This window comes from Barbatula barbatula (assembly GCF_947034865.1).
Source record: "Barbatula barbatula genome assembly, chromosome: 8".
Lineage (NCBI taxonomy): Eukaryota > Metazoa > Chordata > Actinopteri > Cypriniformes > Nemacheilidae > Barbatula > Barbatula barbatula.
In genome coordinates, this window is record NC_136771.1 from 17,368,361 (window position 1) to 17,390,456 (window position 22,096).

General features: G+C 37.5%; 1 protein-coding gene across 1 annotated transcript in view; it reads left to right on the forward strand.

Annotated features, from left to right (window-relative positions):
- The window catches only part of lrba (LPS-responsive vesicle trafficking, beach and anchor containing), a 193,011-nt gene that overhangs the window by 127,332 nt on the left and 43,583 nt on the right, over window positions 1-22,096 (forward strand). The window contains exons 40-43 of the mRNA XM_079462381.1: window positions 15,021-15,138; window positions 15,935-16,037; window positions 17,872-17,987; window positions 18,316-18,428. Of these exons, the coding sequence (XP_079318507.1) occupies window positions 15,021-15,138; window positions 15,935-16,037; window positions 17,872-17,987; window positions 18,316-18,428 (450 nt within the window). The remainder of the gene's footprint in view (window positions 1-15,020; window positions 15,139-15,934; window positions 16,038-17,871; window positions 17,988-18,315; window positions 18,429-22,096) is intronic.

Below are 22,096 nucleotides of genomic sequence, written 5' to 3' on the forward strand. Positions count from 1 at the left end.
ACGCGCAGACTGAGCTAAATGAAAGGCCATTCGCTCAGACGCTCAAAGTATCGATCCGTCGTAACTGCGTGTTTTACACCAGTGGGCCGAATGAATGTCTGCGAGCCTGTGCTGTTAAGCCAATTTGGGATCCCACTGGGTATTTATTTTATTTTTCTCTTGAGTAAAACTCAGTTTGTAAGAGTTACGACGAGATCTTTCGTTAAAGGTTCATTACACAACCGTCAATATTGTTTTCATTTTGAGTTGCCGCAATGGTTTATTTATTTTATATTTCCCAATCGTCATGCGTCACTATATTGCATTGATGTGATGTGTTAGAAAAATAGTTTAGAAGTAAGACTATAGTGCAAAGTTAACTGGAGCACATGGTTGAATATAATGTGTTGTTTGTAATCTCTGCCTGAAACTGTTTCAAGAAAACGGCAATGGTTATGACTGAATAATTAAATGTTTCATTTACGATTCTTTGATGTGAAAACTGATCTTATATTAATATTATTTTAGTTTTTTTGTGCAACCTATTTTTTATTCATTTCCACCAAATGCTATCAGATCAGTTATTTGCATTTCAGCATACGTTTGGATGAGTACATTCTGAGACATCATTTATCACATTCATCTCATCATGTTTTATATCAGTAATAGATGAATTTGTGTTTTTATCTTGTCCTTCTGAGTAGGAATCGGCTTGCAATAAAGTTAAGTTCATAGTTTGTTTTAAGACAAATGTGCTACACTGTCTGAGAGGATGGAAAGACATCAGATTTATTTGCAAAGACTGGAAAAAGTTATAAAGCTTTTTTTGCAGTTTTGTCAGATTTTTTCTCTTTTTCTCGTTGGCTTAAAACAAAAAATGTTCAAATATGCGGAACAAGAAAATATGAAATTGCTAATTTAATCAAGGCCCAAAAGGAGAATGTGAAATGTGAGCCGGCGTATATAGTGTCTAAAGGAAGGACTGTTAATGAGTTGTTGTACTATTTTAAATACCAAAGAAAAGTTCAACCAACCTGAATAAGTTGTTTCATTACAGACATTATGACCTATACGCACAATGCCATTTACAGTTTATAACATTTTATGGCATATCATTATTTCTAATACGCAATCTCTGAGTTATACTTCTAGCTCTGTATAAGGCTGACTGTGTGAAGTAACATCTTTCTTCAGTTTCCTCTCTAGGATTTGAATTAGAAACAAAGCGATCGGTTTATATTTCTTCAGTTTGCATGTGTTTGCTGTGTCTTAACATGTTTAGAAACAGTGTTATAGTGTTTACAAGAAATGTAACTAGCTCTTGCTTCTTTATATCCAAAGTTTGTTTTCGACGTGCTGGTTCGAACAAGTTTGTTTTCAATTAGTCTTAGTCTTTCATCAAAGTATTAACATTTTTAAATAAATATGTTTAATAATTTATCAATATATTAATATACAGACCATTAAAATTCATTTATAGTATATAGTGTCGTATAATTTTCTTTGTCGTTAGTTTCGTATGAAGTTAATAGGCCTCAAATCAATAAGAGCTCAGCGAGTGGTAAAATGTTCATGTTCCTTCTCGCGCTCAAGTGGCAAAATATGTTCTTGAACCTAATGGTGCACTTAGCAGAACTCGATAAAACCTCTTAAATAAGCTCTAACACAAGAAGATCTTTTGGGATCTTCTTTCCTTCTTTATCTTTTTTAAACATTCCGTATTATCTGGAGACCAAAAGAGCTTTCTTCTTTTTGAGCAGAGAAGATGAGAAGGCACCGTAGTTTGTAGCCACTCCTCTTTGATCCGATGACTCCACTCTGATCCTCTCTACAACACTGGACAGTGTCTGATAAGATTCTCTCTCTCTCTCCTTGAAGAGTCTAACATGATTTCCAGGTCATCTGACCTACTTAAAGACGAGACAGTTATGTGTTGGCTGATCAAAGAAAACGCTTTTATGGGTTTCGCACAAGGCACATATTTGTAGAGTAAACAGACAAATAGCAAATGTTAAGGTGGCAGATAATGACTGCATCTACAATAGCAGGAAAGTAAAAATAAAAATCGAAAGTGCAAGGAAAATCACTTCTCTTATTGCATTCAGTGTAAGATGGGGGATCTTACACAGAACTATTTATCTAAAGTAAATCCACAATATATGAATCTAAAGGTATAGTTATACCTTATTAACTGCATGCAAGTATTACAAATAGCTGATTATGTTAGTTAAAGTTTTAGCATGTGTTCTGATTTTCATCCCTTTATCTTAAATGATGCCGTCTAAGGTGTCCCGCAGGCTCATTTGGATGAAGAGAAAATTTGTACTCATTGTTTCCCATCTCAGCTGAAGTTAGTTGCTTTTTCGTGTCTGTGATAAGAAGGTGCGAATGTCAGTGCAGATGTTTTTGCCCGTAGTCTTTTTCCGCCCCACGATAGAAACGTGAGCAAAAGCAGGCAAAAAAAAGGCACACAGTCTTACCCACTTTTCGCACACACACATCAGGCCCCAGCTGCATTTGGCCCTTGGAGACGGCCCCAAATAAGTCAACCGGTGGTACTAATTGCTTGGCAGGCCTTTCCGCATCTGCCAGGGAGATCTGGTGAGGTCATGGAGCAGATGGGTGTCTCTGTGTCCCCGGTGCTCACAGTCTTCGTTAGGGTTCTCCTTCAGATTAGACACTAACCTTTTATTCCTTCTGTTAAGGTATTCTATCATTATATACTGCCACGGAAAAAATGAAGAGACCATTTTAAGATTCGTTTTAGTTTTTGTAATTTTCTGTTTATAGGTAGTGTTTGATTAAAATGATCCTTTTTGTTTCATTCTGTGAACTGCCAACAATATTTCGCCCAAATTTCAAATGAAAAATAAAGCTTCTATTTGCATGTATTTGCAGAAAATGAAAACTGGAGAAACAGGTCAAAATACCCGAAAAGCTGCCCTGTCGTTTTAGACCTCAAATACTGTTAAGAAAACAAGTTCATATGCACTTTCAAGCAACGCAACAATAATATTCGTACTTTTGTGTTTAGAAATCGTTCCAAATTATATTTTTATGTGATAACTTCAATTTTCATCACAGTTTTCATGTGTCTTGTCATGCTGTCAGTCTTTTCTCATTGCAGTTGGATGACTTTGTATTACTTCTGAGGTTTGATTTTGTTGAAATTGAAGAGACACTGGACTGGACTGGTGTCTTCATTTTCTTTCTGTGATATATATATATTTATATATAACCCGTATTACTAACAATAATAATATATACAATGTAATATATTATGAACAATTATAATTATATATATATATCATAATCTATAAATCAATTTTAATTATAAAATATGTTTACATAAATGCGTAATTATAAAATGTGTCATCATAAAACAATATTTTCTGTATCATTCATCGCACTGGAAATAGAAGGTGGACTTGAACCTCAAATGCTATTCCTAATGTTGCAATACCATTGCCTCGAAAAGCAGTTTGACCTTGAGCAAGGCACCTTACCCCTGATTGCTCTGCAGTAATGTGCCACTGTAAAATAACTACTTGTAAGTCGCTTTGGATAAAAGCTTCTGCTAAATGAATAAATGTAAATGTAAATGTTTTATCAAATGAAAATATTTGTTTGCTTCTGTATATTCCGTTTGAAACACTCCATCATCTAGTCCTTCAGCATTACAGTATGCCAGTTTACAATGCTGAGATGTTATGTTTCATAATTGTAGCTCAAATAAAACTTCTCAGTCGAGTGTGATTCAAAGGACAAGCTCTGTTCACACGTAATTGGGTAGGAGGAGAGGAGGGCACGTGGGAGGGATGTATCTTTCAGGGAAAGAATTGTTACGCCTGTCCTGCAAACATCTCGGAGTGGCTCATCGCTCCCCGCTCACACCCTCCTCATTCGCGTGCTACAGACAACCTTCGACTGCTGCTGATCAATGTCAGTTTGTCTGAAGATGTTATTGATTTTTCAGTTAGGCGTAAATAGTTTGTGTGGAGGTTAACGGCCAAGCATAGCAGCTCTGTCATTATCAATGAGCTGGAGGTGAGCAGCCGTGACTGTTGCTCATATCCTTCAGCATTCACACACTGTGTCCTGGATGAGTCGATAAATTCATGACTCGTATACAGTGATGTGCCTGAACGATGGGGAGGGGATCTACATTACCTTAACTATGTTAAGAGTGTACATTAAATAGATATTGTCATTTTATTAACAATGGAGATATGACACTACATATATGATCTAAGGTTTTTAGAGAGACGAGTCAGATTACACTTCAGTGATGGTTTAGTTGACTATAGGTCAAGATCAGCAAAGCTGAGCAAACTCTGTCCTATGTCCCAGCATGGTCAGTGGCACTCTTGCCTCCGGGCATCACTGAGGTTTCTTCTGCAATGAAGTCATCCGGTATGAAGCAGGTCACTGATCCTGTCTGCTGATACAGCGATTACAATTGCAGCAGGGATGAAACAGATTTGTGACAGAAGCAAGTCAAAGTCAAGGAGAGCTGCCCTCACGCTTCCAACTCGTATTCTCCACTGAATTTATTGTCTGTTTCTATTGTTGCCTTCTTTACCTGATGGCACTTTTATGATCTGGGATGGACATCATTCTAAAGAGATGTTTCACAGAGATGTATTGTGCTACCACAGAGCTACTGGTGAAGGTCAGGATCGGAGGTTTCACGCTGATGGAATGACTCTCTCCATGACCCGCCAGAAGAAACTGTACTTTGGTCTTAGGAAAGCATTTTATTCTTATTTAAAGAAGTATTTTGAGTTAAAGGAATAGTACAATATTTTACTTTTAGTATTAATGCTATATTATCTTTATTTTGTAGAATCAAAAATGTATTTTTGAGTAATATTTCAGTCCCGCTGTTTTATTGGACGTAGATGTAGAATCGGTTTTGTGAACTTGAACTGTGCAACATACAGTAAGTTCATAAATCTGACATCGCTTTCTTTCTGAATAACCTACATTGTGGCCTGTTCTACACACAAAGCAATTGTATAACTTTAGAAGACGAAAATATATAACTCACAATGTCAACTGACCAACTGTGACGACACCAAATAAACTTTTGTCAAATTTGCTAAATAATATAATTGGTAAAAAGTAGACTTGGTCAAGTATACTATATTATAATGTGAAGCATACTGTAGCTCACTTGGCTGTGGATTTGATCCCAGGGAACACACATACTGATAAAAGACACGGTATATGTTAAATGGACTGTAAGTCGCTTTGGATAAAAGCACTTGCCAAATGCATACAGTAGATGTAAATGTACTTGAGGTTGATAAAAACATGCTCACGTTCGTGTGCCCAGCCAAAAACATATATGCACCAATAGCCCGGGTTCATATCATGTAATTGAACCCTATTATCAGTGGCCGTTCTTCCCCAGATAGAAGGTGGGTTTCCTGCACCTGAGTCTAGCTGCTCCATCTTCCTCTGCAGACAGGGTGAAGGTTTGGGGCCTCCCAGTCCGCTGATTGATCTGCTCTCCATCATTTACTCAGCAGAGCGCTCACTGACACACGTCATCGCATATGCTGCTAGCCAGATGGATGAGACTCTTTATGGATGCTAGGGTGAACGTGTTTGTCTGAGATTAGACTCGCACCTCTGTCCTCTCCTGCCGCTTAAGTTTTCCATTATTATGGCTTGGTTCATTGATTATTTTGGTTTGCTTGTTTGTAAACACTTTCTAACTATTGGATATTTTATTATAATGTTGTATGTTTATAATAATTCACTGGTTAAGTACTGTAGATTTGGTTTCGCTTATTGTTATTTTTTAAAGATCCAGAACACTTGGATGTGTGTTAATGATGCATCCAGTCTGGTTAAAAATACCGTCTCCATGGGGACCCAGGGCCAGTCGTCTGTGACAGATTCTTTAAGGTGACAGTTCGATCAAGCATCATCTTATCTTGTCCTATAACAAAAACATGGCACTTTGTTGATAAAGACGAAGTTTAAAATAAGCTAGTTGGCTTCTTAGCAAAGGTATGGGTTAGGGAATAGAATCTTAAGAATAATGTATGTACTAAGGCTGTCACAATATCAGATTTTCACTACTTTATGATGGACAGAAGGATTTAAAAAATGGTATTATTGCGATAACTATTGAAACGTTTGTTTCAAATCAATAAATAATCCTATCAATCAAAATCCTCCTTAATTTCGTTTATTTTTTATTTTAGTTTTTTGGGTCAATGAATCATACTTAAAATAAGTATCATATAAACATACAGATAATCTTTTTGTAGTATAAGAGGAGTAGTTTGCCCCAAAATGAATGTGTTGTCATCATTTACTTATCCTCTTTGACTTTCTTTCGGTTGCAGAACACAAAAGAATATATTTTAAAGAATGTTGGTAAACGAAAACCGTTGGTCCCCATTGACTTGCATTGGTGTTGTGTTCACACAATAGAAGTGACCAACAGTTTTTGGTTACCAACATTCTTAAATGCAATAGAAAGAAAGTCATACAGGAATAAATCTCATGAGGCTAAGTAAATGATGGCAGAACTCTCCTTTGACAGAATATTGATAATCCTGATATCATGGTTACTGTCAAAACAAGTATAATGTAACTCAAAGTACATATAGCATTATTAGTATTAGTTCACACAGACACAGTCAATGTGTTGCTTCCATTTGTACATTTAATATTTTCCATAGTTTCCCCAGAAGCATCCAGAAGGGTCTTTCCTGAAGTGGGCTAACAGCAACAAGTCACACCCACACAAATGAGCAATTTATTCACAGATAATTAGGAATCACCTACCCCAGCATTAACCCCTGCCTGCGCTTTCCCCGTGACGGCCGCCCCTGTTTACCTGCTTAAATACACAGTTATAAAAAGCATTATCCAGCTTCTGTCACCTTTCAATCCCTTAAATCCCTGGAGGCTTCCTCCTTTTCAGGCCGTGAAATAACTTAAGTCCCCCTTTAGGCGGCCTAAAAGGGGTTCACATTTTTTACCCTCTACCCCACCTTCCTCCTCCAAATCCAATTAGACCAAGAACAATAGCAGGATTAGGGGGACTTCACTTCTATGCCGTAGGAACACAGTGTCAGTGGACTCGAGTGAACGTGGTAGGCAGCGAGACAAGATCTAAACCCGGCCCGGCCGCTTCTTTCTATGAATGCTTTGGGGTCCGTGAAAGGGCCGAAGCACAGGAAAAGCTGTCGACATGATTTTCTTCATGCTCCTCAGAGGCGTTTGGGATGGTGGGAGTCCGAGAGTATCAGTGTTAGCATACACGCAGTATTCGGAATAGCCCTGCATTCATTCTCGCACATTCACAAATTGCTATCGTGGAAATGTTTAATGAGTGTGACTAATTGGTCTGTGTTAATGGCGTCCCCTTATGAAGAGCTCTTCAGCAGAACCGTTCTGTCTCACTAGTCATTCTGGTCTTCAGCGCCACGTCGGCGCTTGGAGCAAAACAGCCGATTTGTGAATGTCTGCCGAATTTCACGCTCCTCTTCTTCTCACTTATGTCACCTTTATCCTGTCTTTCTTCTGTCCTGCTCCTCAGTAAGGCGGACTGCCCTCCGTTGCCCTGGGGTTAAAGCTCTTTAAATCTCTGAGGATGGAGAAAGTCTTTGAATGGATGTCAGTCAGATTGAGTCCCGCTTTGCTTGATGCTTGATCATCCATCTCAGTTTTCTCCAAAACTTTGTTCATTCTCCCCTACTTTAAAGACAAAAATGTTTAACAGATTTAAGAATTTACTGCAGCAGTTTACCAGTAATTTAGCGTAGATTTGCATTTATGTAGTTTACGTGCAACTGTTTTTTCAAAGATAAATTAACATTAACCATTAACATGTCTTTATCCTAACAGAAAAAAAAACTATGAAATAACAGCCTCATGCAAAGCATTCTGGAACCAAAATTAGAAAAAAATAAAGATAAAGGTTGATGAGGGTTTCTGGTTCCCAGAATGCTTTGCATGACGCTGTTATTTTCTATTTTTTTCTTCTGTAAAGATAAAGACTGTTTAATGATCATTTATCTTTAAACAAACTGACCATAAATCAGATGAACAAATCTACAGTAAGCTCCTGGCAACTAGCTGCACAACTACAGCAAACCTTTATACAGAATGTACAGTAAAATTAATAATATTAGAAAACCAACTTTTTATATTTTGCTCTAACAGTTATTTACTTGAACCTTAATGCATCGTTGCTATCACTTGAATTGGCACGTATGTTGCGATTTAGCGTTCAAGCGGCTCCACTGTATATTTCTGAATTTTCAAACCACCCTCTTTTGTCCATTTAAACCATTGGTCTTAACTCTTACATAGGCTTCACTTCTTCATCAATTAACCCCATAGCTCTTGACATTTTTCTAAATCCACACAAGATTTCCTCTCTCGCTCAGTAAGTTAAAAGGCAAACCTGTTGGCAAACAGATTGGTGGGGAACAAAGGAAGACCTAATCCCCTCTGGACCACATTCAGACTGAACACCAAGAGATTGGAACACTTTGGCTATCACACATATGTCTGTATTTGCTAAATGCTCTCCTTTTACTCTCATTCTTTAGCGCTTGACTGTTGATATTTGTGTAACTGGTTTATAGTTTGTTTTTGCTCTCTTGAGCTGATTATCTGTTTTTACCCGAGGCAGGCCGTTTTCATCAGCTATTAATGTCTTTACTTTTATAGGTTGTGAATTTATGTGGAACAACATTTTTTTATCGTCCGGATTGAATTAAAATCTCCATTATTCAATGTCATACACTTATTTTACAATATGTTTATATTAGTATAAACTGCTGATCAGCCAGAAAGCTTGTGAGTAGAATAAGCTTTTAGCTTTCAGATTTTTCTTATGCTAGACATGTTTTTGAATTCGTCTTACCTTCAGAGATCATGTGCTTGTACAGTCCCATGATTCTCAGCTCTCACAGGGAGCACATTCTTGTACTCTCTAATCTTGTGGCGCTAACCTTCATATGCCCTCTTTCCTTAAAACTGGATTAGAAAATGGACTTTTCCAGACTTTCAGCCTGAAAACAAGTGAGAGTGTCTGAATGGAGTTAAGTTTATGTCAAGTTTATATCCCTGTACATGTTTGTTTTTTTGGAGTCTGTTCTTGATCAGACTGAACAAATCCAGTCTAATTGGCTCCCAAGTAGAGGAAACTGCTTGGCTAGCTGTCACACTTCCTACCTTAGTAAATAGTTTTTAGGAGTATTCTTGTTTTGAACACCAATTTTTGTGTTATATACATATACTGTACATGTACAGGTTTAATCACACATCGCTCCTTTTTGACAACATGAAAACATAAAAAAACGATGAAACGCAAAAAACTTGTTTTTTTAGAGCTGTCAAAAGATTATTCGCGATTAATCGCATCCAGAATTAAAGTTTGTGTTTACATAATATATGTCTGTGTACTGTGCATATTTATTTTGTACATATAAAACCAACACACACATGCATGTATTTCATATAAATATAAAAATGAAACTCTTGCTTATAATTTAAATGATTGCATGGCATAAATCCACAGTATACAGAGATATTATGTAAACAGAAACTTTTTTTCTGGAGGTGATTAATCTTCTTGTTTATAAGAAAATTGTATTGCTGTTTAAAAACACTAGTTTTATTGTGTTCTACTGTTTACTCAACAACTACCAAAAATGTAACTTTTTGTACCATGTCATCTTTTTTTGGATTTTGTAGATGTTTAACACAAATAACACATTAGAAATAAAACATGGATTTTTATAGGATTTTGACTCAAAATCTCATCATTGACAACTTCAATGTGTTGAAACTAACCCCAGTCGCCTTATTAGGGAACGCACTCATCTATGATGAAACTTTATGATTTGGAACCAACAAGCCCCCATCCCTTTCATTAGTGGAAAAACTAATTTACTAGTTAAAAGTGACATGTTGGTGCATGAGTGTGTGAAGAGTGTGAGTAAAAAAACTTAATAGTGTGATTCATATGCATTACCTCATTTACATATTCGTATAATTAATAATCAAACATTATTTTCCTGTAAAATGTATAGGTTCAATTAGGCATTCCCAATATGGAAGGAAAATTAGAAATACGATAACTTGATATACAATATGCAATATGTCTGTAAAATCAATTTGAACTATGTTAAAATATATCTCAAAACTGAAAAATATGCCACCAACATACATGCTTCAAATTCTTTCTGTTGATTTCCCACATCAGGCAGTCACTCTGTTGTCTGTGTTAAAGGAATAGTTCAAAATGAAACTTCTGTCATCATGTTCTCATTCAGATTTTTAACATTTAGTTATTGCAAACCATTGCTAAATGCTTATTGCGATATTTAGATCATTACGATATATCGTGCACTACGTCATTAGAAGAGCACTATATATATATATATATATATATTCACCAAAAACTAAAAAAATGTAACTCACGACTGACTTGACAATGATAATGTATGTTGTATTTAAAAAAAACCTCTGATCTTTTCATGTTTGAAACAGTTCGACTGTAACCAAATGATAGCAGAGGTGGAGTCATCCACAAATGTCGTATTAAAAAGCAAAATGCATATTTTTGTATTCTTCAACTTCAGCTATAGAATGTCCTTTATAGCTAATTTCATAACTCTTGTTTATTTGTGCAATATATAGTTACTTTTATAACAACAAAACACACCCCTGTCACACAAACACTGCTTTTCCTGCTGTGTGTATTGGATCGTTATTGACATGGCCAGATGCGACTGAAACAGCAGTCCTTCTCCATATATCTCCTCCCTTTTATTCCCATGAATTCTATCAAGTTTTCCAATATTGCATCTGTGCGCGCACTACTCCGGATGTTGATCTTGATGGATCACCCACTTCCTCCTCCTCATTAATTTCATCACCTTATCGCCCAGGCCACTTCATTTGACCAAAAGGTAATAATGAATGTCCCATCCGCAATCTTTAACACACTCAGCCAGGCGGAAACACTTAATAACAGCATACAAATTGAACTTCAATCACCTCATTTTGCTCCGCAGATGCATAGGCACATTAAACACTCAGCTTTTCAAGTCGAGTTCTCTCTCTCACACACACACACACACCATGTTAATTCATGCCATTGGTTGCCAAATTCATCCCATTGGTTGCCAAGCTTCAAACCAAGTGTTATAATGCTCATTTATTACACGTTTTATAAGCGAAGATGGTGATTCTGTCAGTGGCAGGAGAGCCTTTTCCTCTTCCTGGCCACGAGAGCCCTTATCACCCCTCAAACACAAGTGTACGCTTTCCCCAACAGAGACTGCTATTCACAGACTCATTTATCTTTCTGAGAGAGCGCTGGATAGTTCACTCGCTTTCTGTCTCGCACTTGCTATCTCTCGCCTTTTTCTCTCCCTCTGAACCCCCCCTCCTCCTTTTTTGGTGTTGGGCGGGGGGGTATTTTCAATTAGATTTCATTCAATTCTGTCAGAGACAGAGCACATGCCCGAGAGCGGCAGTCCCTGGTGTGTGTGTCGCATGGAGGGTGTCGTTTGGTGCATGCAGGGTCCTTTGGCAGAGGACAGAATGTGTTGCGAGTGCGTGTGAGAGATGTGTCTCTCTTCATCTCAGACTCGTTTCAGCGGCTGACAGAGACAAATGACAGCACTCAGAAATGACTCGCTGCCTCGCGCTCCTAACAGGTTGAGCGGTTTGAAATGACACTGCCGTGCGTACACGTTCGCGTTGCGGCTTCAACCTTTTGTTGTCAGTTTGGCCTGGGCGCCATGGCCTTGAAATTAAACTTCTCGATTTTTGACGCTATTAAACATTTTATTCAGGGTAAATAACGGTATTTTAAAGTAACAGACTTTTGTTGCTATTGTATATGCGAAATGTTCCTCAAAATGCCTATTTGTTCTTTTCATCATTTGGCTTTAATTGAGAGGTATAACTTATTTTTTTATTGACAAATTTCCTTAAAGGGATAGTTCACCCCAAAATGAAAATTCTGTCATCATTTACTCAGATTGTTCCAAACCTGGTGATGTCAGAATTTTTTGGGTAAACTATCCCTTCTATCCCTCCAGTTTATGTCTTCACTAACCAGCTAGTTTCAAATTAAACTAGCAGCTAAGCTTTTTTTATGCTTGTCTTTGCAAGATTTGGTGCCATGATACTAGTGTGTTTCGGATGGTTGCCTGGGCATTGCCATTTGGTTGCTATGGTGCTTTGAGTAACTTGCTTTGTAAATCTTTTGTATCTGGATTTCTCTGTGGTAATAAGCCATCGCTGGTTGGTTTATAGATGGTTTTAGATGGTTACAACCAACGTGACTTTTCAGGAGTGATGACATTACTGCGCCGAGGTCAAAGTGCTCTTCCGCCATACATTATAGTTATCATCTTTTATCCACTTAGAAAATCGCCACGTTTTATTTTGTGTCACCATACCTACTTGTGAAACTACTCATGTAACCGTCTTTAAATAAGAAAAACATTGAAGTGTTTGTTGGCTTCTAAATTCATCCCTGTTTGGATCCTAAGCTAAATGCTAACATAGTGGCGCCATGTGCTAGAGCGATATAGTACAGGCACCGAGAAAGGACAGATATGTATCAACTCTAAGTTGAGGGAAGATCATAGTGACATATGTAAAAACGGTGTTGTTTTCCTTTAATTGTTTACTTTCCTTACCAATGGTATGCTTGGAATAATTTAATATTTGTGCTGTTTGTGATATTGAACCACATAGAAACACCCTAGTAACCATCTATAAAATCCTAGCACAGGCGAGCACTTTCTCAAAAAAAGCTACAATTCTAAAAAAAAATTATCTTGTAAGTAAAGGCGAGTATGACAACCAATGTTAAAATAAAGCATTATTAAAAGTGTTATTAATGTGTTAAAGCTAACACATTAGCACATAATGATCTAATATTGAAGTCGGCCTTATATTGTCATGTGTGTTGATTGGTGTGTGTGTGTGGATGGGTGGGTGGGTGTAGTCTCACTGCATTAACACTGCTTACATGGAGTTAATTTCATTACCATTCAAAGGCAGCTGCTTGTAATATGCAATGCAAACAGACAGATCCTTCAGATAAAGTTCCTCAACTCCACAAGGATGAGGGCACTTCGTATTTACGTCCCCTTACGTGATCTTGCGGATACAATAAACTCCACCGCGTACCTCGGTTAGGTAGCGCGCCATATATCGCATTAAATACTGCTGTTTCCATACCAACCGTCTGACAGAAGGGAGATGAGGAAGATGAATAGTAGAGCGGGCCCTCTCACATGCCTCTTGTCAGGGAGTTTGCAGTGGCGAACGACAGACTTACCGGGGTGGTGGAACGATCCTAATCCGCATTTAATTGAACTCTGGAGACTTTGAAGTGAGTCCGCAGAGCAGACAGGAGCAGTGACATCACTTTCACAAAACAGCACAGCTGCCGCAGTCTCTATCTCTTCCTCGGTCAGGATCTCTTTGTATCTGTCGCGAGTTAATGAGCGGGTTCAGCGTAGCCTTAATACCAGAAGACCCGAATGTCTGATTAACTCAGATGCTTATCCACCTTCATCAGAACCTGCTCAGATCAGGTGTGACGGTCTCTTGCCTCCTGTCCTGACAAGCACTCAGTAATGAAGCTAAATTAGAGATGAGAGCATATGGAGGAAAAGCAGAAAAGATAAGTGGAGGCTAAAGACAACATTAGAATGTTTGGCACAGCTGAGCATCTGCGAACGTCAAATGATGCTGCTGCTGCTTTCCAGAAAAATAGATAGTTGGATAGAGCTGGGCAATTCCATGTAAATGTCAACTGTAAGGTGAAAAAAAGCGACCGTACTTATGTCAATATGTCAATATTTGTATTTATAAATACCTGTTTGAAGTCTCAAAGTTTTTAAAGCTTAGTTTCTAGTAAGTGAATTGTCAAGTGCAAATAATGGTCCATATTTATGTTCTAAAAAGAGCCATCCCTTCTTCATTTGTTGGGTATTTTTGCTTCTGGTTTGTACATTTTAATTTTTAGAAATACTACAAAATATGTTGTCTCAAAAACGTGTTTTTGTCACATCCATAACGCTTACATGTTTCCCTCTTTTAAAGTAGAAAACTTTTGCATTGACTGATATTTTTCTGGACTCATCATCAGAGGCTTAGTCAAATATAAACAGATGGTTCAATATACTGGTAATAAATACATTCTCTGTGAATTTATATTTCAAGTTTTGACTGAAAATGTCACATTCATAACACAGAATTGCCCGGCTGTCAAAAGAGGGATTTAAAGGGACAGTTCATCCCAAAATTAAAATTCTGTCATCATTTACTCACCCTCAGATTTTCCAAACCTTTATACATTTCTTTGTTCTGTTGAAGATATTTGAAAGAATGTCAGTAACCAAACAGATCTCATCCCGTATTTACTGCCATATGGACCTTCAACAATTTTAAGGAATATTAAAACTACAAAACACAATTTTGTATTTATATAAAATAAATAATGCAGAATCGTTGTTATGTTCATTTGTTTCTGTTGTTTTGCATCCTGCATGGACACATGTGTAGCAAGGCCTTATGTAAAAGAAATAAAGATAAATGAATAGTGAAAATTATGCTTCTATGTATATTTGTCCTCTCTCATTTGAGTCATGATTGTCTTGGTTTCAGTTTAGCTTAATCTCGATTGCATCATGCGGTACATGTCTCACTTGTACCAAGATGAAGGACAAATGCTGATAGATTTGCAGTTCTCTCGCTACTGATCACCTTTTAGTGAACTGTGGCCCTCCTGCACCTTCTTCAATGTTTGTGTGAATGGGGCTCATTTTAGCGCTAAAAGAATGTCTTTTTCATGAGTGCTGATCAATAATACACATTAATCCTCCTCTGTGACCCTGAGCAGCAGCTATGGGTGATAAATGAACTAAAGCCTCCCTTTCCCCCGCTGATCTTTCATGTACATTCACTCATATTCCCTTTATGTGTGCGTTTCCCTGCGCTCAGTAACGTCTGTGTGTTTTCTTGTACAGATCCTGGGCTATACAGAGGGTGTGCATGGAAAATGGCTGTTCACAGAGATCAGAGCGGTTTTCTCACGCCGGTATCTGCTGCAGAACACAGCGCTGGAGATCTTCATGGCCAACAGAAGTAAGAACTACTCAAACAGATATGTTTAGTGATTGTACGTTGTGCAATCTTTTTGCTTACAAGGCTCTGGCTCTTACGATAATGTAATATTTGAGTTGCTGAATAGCTGCACAAAACTCATAAAATATATGTTGTGACGTTTTTCTGATGTTTATTTCCCCAAAATGCTAATTCTGTCATCATTAACATATTTTTTACCTGTATGACTTTCTTTCTTCTGCAGAACACAAAAGAAGATATTTTTAAGGAAGTTGGTAATCGAACAACTGTCGGCCCATTTACTTCTATTGTAAAAACATAAAACCAATGCAAATCAATGGGTGCCGTCGATGTTGGGTTACCAACATTTTTCAAAACATCTTACATTTTGTGTTCGTACATATTAAAATGACAAGAGGGCAAGTAAATGATGACAGAATTAGCATTTTTGGATGAACTCTCCCTTTAATGTGAGGTGTTGCCACATAGACAATATATGCATACATTTTTAATTTCCCCTCTCTGAAAGAGGCCTTGAAGTACTCGTTTTCTTTAGTAGAAAGTTTGTATGTTCGATTTGAATCGCTCATGTCACTTCCATGAATGGAAACCGGTTTGATTTAAGCCATGTAGGCCTATTATGATTATTCTAGTACCAAATAAAGCTTTTATTCATCTGGCCAACAGCTCTGTTATATTCTCGCCAAAGGCAATTTTCATTTGCATTTGGCACTTGCTGAGTGTTCATTTTGGATCAGATACATACACACATACATGCATTGACTAAAATTAGTTCATCTCTCTCTTTTCCATGCAGCGGCAGTCATGTTCAACTTCCCAGACGCAACCATAGTAAAGAAGGTTGTGCACAGTCTGCCCAGAGTTGGAGTTGGCACCAATTTTGGCCTTCCCCAAACAAGGTTGGTATCCTCCAGTTTTATTCAGGAGTTTCATAAATGCTTGATATGAAGTTGAGGCTCAATGCTAACAAAGACAGAGTCAAGTAGGCATACATTAAATAAAACAGTCTTGGATGAGTGCATGATTGAAATACACTGTTTCTGCTGTTGCGTATGCTTATCGTTTTATAAAGGTGCCATTTATTTGCCAGGTTGATGTTCAGGCATGTTCCAACAGCATATGCGCATGCATGGCAATAAGATCCATTTGTTTAAAAGTTCCTAAATTATAATTACATTCACTTAAGCTTTATTTCATCATCTTATTATTTACAGCTGTGCAGATTCATGTATTATCTCTGTGAGAGATTACAATTCCGATATACGGTTCCTGTAAACGCATAGTTAAACCAGTCACCTGCAAACAGGTCATTTTTACTGTCTTTTTTACTGTCATCACTGTCTTTTTGCCACTTTTTACGTTTTAGAACATCTCCTTTCCTCACAATGTACCGTCTATTTATACTTATTTTCACTCTTTAGCAAAAATAGACCACAAACAAAACTTTGAAGCTGCAAAGTTGATAGAAGGGTCATGTATGTTCACCATTTGAAAGCATAATTTTGTATTTTTGGGGGTTAAATGTGCTGTTTATATTGATGTAATATAACGATTTTATTTAACAAAAAATATGTTTTAAAATGATACCATGGAAGAAACCAGGTGTGGCAGTTTGTAAGGGATGCTAAAGGAAAGTGACCATGAGCATCTTTTAGACCCATATATTTATTTTAGCCAAAATGTGTGCGTGGATGTGTGTGTTTAATTTTGTGTTGGGTGTGAGGTCCTGTAACACGGCCTAATTGCCTTCGCACAAACACAATTCACTGAGAAATAAATACAGGGGTGACTGCCGAGCCTTCAGGGCAGAGTGAAAGCACAGGAAACACCATGCAGGTCTATTGCATTCTGGCCAACGATTTAGACATTCCATCACAAAACCCCTCTACATCAGTGTTTTTATTAAACTATTAAGTTAACGTTAAATGTGCACGTGTAACAAATATAATATAGAGAATAATAATGTTGTGGATTGGGCTTTGGGTGCCTTTGTGTGTCCCTAGGAAACAACGTTTGATGTAATTACTGCAGTACCAACCATTAGAGACTTAAAAACTTTCCCTCTGTGACATCAATAATGCCCTTCTACAACATTGGTGTGGCATTTCCCCAGCGTTGCCTCTGTGTTAGGAGGGGCAAAGGGCATTGGAAACTTCAGAGAGCCCTAATGACTGTAATCACGCAGGGTGACAGTGATGAATTCTCTAATTTCGCTTTGTTTTAATTGGATGGAGGGTCATTTGTTTTAGTGTCCGCGTATGTGCTTGCGCTGCGAGTGTTCATTTAACAGGTTCCCACATTGCCCATGAGGCTATTCTGTTTTGCCGTTTTCACACAGATTTTCATGAAGGTTTAATTCAGAATATACAACCGTTAGTTTTGGTCGGTTAATCGGATTGGACAGGCTGTTTTAAAAGAGAGTGTTTAACGGAACATTACAATGTCATCGGTCTGCTTGTCTGTGTTTGCTCTATAGTATTGAAATTTACTGTTTTTATTAAAAATAACAAGAATAAGCAAAGTGGCTAACTGTTCTTTGTCTCAATTGTCACAAAATGATCAATATAAAGTTTGTGTTTAGAGATATACCAACTCATGTTGTTCTCATCTTGACAGTGTTGTCACTCTTTCTTATGTTATGGAACTTAGGTATTTATGTGCATAATGTAGTGATTTCTAAGTCGTGCACATATGTGCACACTTTGTCACTTCCTGTGATTTGTTTCCCGGCAGACGGATTTCTCTGGCCAGCCCTAAACAACTGTACAAAGCATCTAGCATGACCCAGCGCTGGCAGAGACGAGAGATCCCCAACTTTGAATACCTCATGTTCCTCAACACCATCTCTGGTAAAGACCATTGACACTATTCTAGCCATCACCAAGCATTCTCCGAACACTATCTTAACCGATACAGTCAACTGTGGAGAGAAAATGTACATAATTCTACTTTCCCACACATACTTTAAATGCATGTTGAGAAACATGACATGTTGTTGTGAAATTTCATTGTTCTAAATTTCATTCGTTCTTTTCAGCTACAGATTAAACATCAAATACTTGCTTTGATTAATGTCACACTTTTCTCTCGCTGTGATCATAAGAGCGATTACAATGAAGACGATACAATTATGGTTATGATAACGGCAATAAGCTGATCATTTTCTCTTTGCTTCAGGTCGTACATTCAATGATCTGAACCAGTATCCTGTTTTCCCTTGGGTAATAACCAACTACGAAAGCGAAGATCTGGACCTCACCCTACCTAGCAACTACAGAGACCTGTCCAAGGTAAACACACAACCACTAACATACACACAGACTGTTGTTGTCACTGTTATTCCACATTAAACCAGATCAATTTGAAAAAACAAATCCATCCCTAGATGACCTAAAATGATGTGACGATCAATTCAACCTAAAATGATCAAATGCAAAGATGTTGTTCTGCCTTTGTTGTTCATGCTCTTCACTTTGATATTGTTGTTAAAGGGCTAGTTCACCCAAAATAAAACAAATCTTCCATCATTTATTCCCCCATGTCGTTCTAAACCTGTTTATTACTTTTCCTTCACTAGAACACAAAAGAAGATATTATGAGAAATGCCTTTGTGTCCATAAAATGGAAGTTAACGGGGGCCAGTGGTGTTTGGTTACCAACATTCTTCAAAATATTTGCTTTTGTATTCTGAAGGATAGGAGGACAATAACTTAATCATTTTGTTTTCTGTTGGACACAAAATAAGACATTTTGAAGAATGTAGGACAGCAAACAGTTCTGGGGCACTTTTGACTACCATTGTATTTTTTCCTACTATGGCAGTCAATGGGGGGCAAAATCTGTTACAAGCATCTCTATAAATATCTTTCTCTGTTTTTATCAAAACAAAGACATGTATACAGAATTGGAACAACTGCAAGGTGAGTAAATGATGAAAGAATGTTCCTTTTTGAGTGAAGTAAGTGTTTTAAGTGTCAAGTAACTTTTGTAACACTGTTTGCAAAGAGATATCAAACGCAATGGGATTTTTCTTTTCAGCACTTCTAAACTGAACACTCCTTTCTTTTAAGAACACAAATTAAATACAAATGCATATTTTATACGAATGCACAAAGATAGTCTTTGTGTGAAAACACACTCCAGGAGATCTAACAATGAGACGTAGCCGTCTGCTAAAGGATAGAATGACTTCTGCTGTATAATCATCGGCGTGAGTGTAAAACAACTCTCGCTGCCGTGCGCACGTCACCTCATGCCAGGCACCCTCAACCGCAGACAAGTCAGATAATGGGCCCATGTCTCTCCTCCTACTCTCTCCCCCTCAATCAAGCCACCCTCCCCAACTCTCCTCTCACCTCCCCCTGTTCCTGTTAGCCAGCCAGTCTCCCTAAGGAGCTAATTAATGGGTGTAGTAGTGCTTGAGCTAACCACACGGACCGACTGACAAAACTCACTGCTGGGAACAGCAGACCTGCTTTTGTCTCTCTCACACTCCATACATAGGTACCTTCAATTGTAGAACACATTGGAAGGAAGCTCGGCAGGTATTTTACCTTTTGTCTCGGTCACGTCAGCGCATTTGTGTCCTGTTCATATACATTACATTTGTTCATTTCGCTTTTTCATCCAATGCAGGTTTTATGTTATATACTGGAAATCTGCGGCACGGTCAATGCATGAGCTATCAGTTGAGGTACAGGTACACCTGATTCATACAGATTTTAACAGTGGAAATTGAAAGTTCTGCTCTTACACTGGACCAGGAGTTATTTTTTGGAGCGCTTGTTACTGAAGACAAAATGTGCGATAGCTTGCTTACTTTTAAATGCAATATATAATATGCAGTTCGATATTGCTGTGTACATGTACATGAAGTTTGAACTTCATTAAAATATATTTATAAACTGAATATTTTATATATTATTATATATTTTATTATATTATATAACCAACATCTGCATCCACTGACAGCACTAACAGTAACATTCGCATTTCTCTCCGCTATCTGCATCAACATAAAGTTTGTACTGTGCATACCTGAGGTACTAAAATCATTCATATAGTTCAAACCATTGGAGCTTCAGTGCTGTAGTGAGAAAAACTCAATAAAATATGGAAAACAATTCGTTTCTGGACCGTTTGCAAATGCACTCTTAAAAATAAAGGTGCTTACACAGCGATGGCATAGAAGAAAAATTTTTGCTTCCACAAAGAACCATCTCTTTTCTTTATAATCGGAAGAACCTTTTTGGCCACAAAGGACCTTTTGTCAAAGGGTTCTTTATGGAACCAAAAGGTTCTTGTATGGCATTGAAGAACCTTTTGAATGTAGCAAGTAAGAAAGAAGAGACAAACTCTTACAAATATAGAGAGACACAATGAAACAAAAATATATAGAGGACTTACACATTTTGCTCATTTTTTTAATCTGGGGACCCCTTAGAACCTTCTGGAGACCCCCTTGGGGTGATCGGACCTCAATTTAAAAAACCCTAACCACTATATATACATTTTAATGACAAAATACAATACAATTTTGTGCTTATTTTACATTACAAATCTCTCTTTCTTCCGCGAAGACCTTACTTTAGACTATATATGCAGATCTGAAGTTTATTTTTGCTGAGTTCTTCCATTATAGCAATGCACACAAGGCCCCTGAATCTTTACTTTGTCTCAAACTTAAACACTTCAGGCCACGGTTGAGTTTGTTCTTGATGTGATCAGTCCTGATAAGTGAGTCTTTAATTGCCATCGATTGTTGTGTAGCGGTGAGTTTAGCCCTGAACTACTAATTGCCGCTTTGCCAAAGTGACAGTGATAAAGCATGACTAGTGAGAGCAAAGAACGCTGTAGTACAGATCTTTGGTTTAACCTGTCCTGCAGAGAGACACGAGGATGATGATGGTTATTACTTTATTTCGTTCACCTGACTTATATTTGCATTACATACAGTCAGATTCTCAGAACCGGTTCTTTCCTCACTCCTCACACTCTGATCAATATTTCATGTCAGGGAGCTGGTGGTCACTCCTCCAAAAGAATGCTCTTTACTCACATCATGCCCCTCGGTTTATTAAGACGCAGGACAAAATGTATAACGCCCCCACTCCGCTTTAAAAGTGCTTGTGAAAGCATGCCAGTCACCACCTCTAACATGACCATCAATTTCTTGTAATGGTGGCCAATGGAGGGAGTATAGAGGATTACTTTTAGTGCTCAGATGATCGAACGAGTGTCCACTCTGACCCAAAATGTCCAAATAAATCAGGTCTAAGAGTCTGGAAAACAAAGGATGTGGAGATAATGAAAGATAAATATCTGATCGGAGAAGAACCGTAGGGTTTAAAGAGGGAGCATCACTGTTTTTTTACAGTAGAGATTTATAAGCATAATTCCTGACTTTTAACGTTTCACCAATATTTAATATATAGCGGCAGAAAAGAGACCATTCCAAATTTTCATTTAACCATGTAGTGTGGCCATTTCAGTCCAGCGTCTGGTGAATTTCAACAAAATCAAAAGTCCTGTTACAAAGTGACAGCAGGACACATAAAAACTGTGATGAAAATCAAGGTTAGTTTAGTTTAATTATTTATAAAGCACTTTTATAGAACAGACATGTTCACCAAAGTCCTGTACAGACATTATAAAAGTAAAACAAATACCAAGGGTAGAATAAAAAAAATCTAATTACATTTGCAGCAAATATACATGTCCACATGCATTTCTAACACAATCTTTTCTATTACTATTTTTTGAGGAAATGAGCCACCTCTTAAAATAAATAGGAATTATTAGATTGTAAGATTGTTGACATTTGAAATGAAAACCTTAAAAATGAAAATCTGTCATCATTTACTCACCCTCTTGTCATTTCAAACAAAAAAGAAGATATTTTGAAGAATGTTGTTAAAGGAATTGTTCACTTTCAACATACATTTTCATGATAATTTAC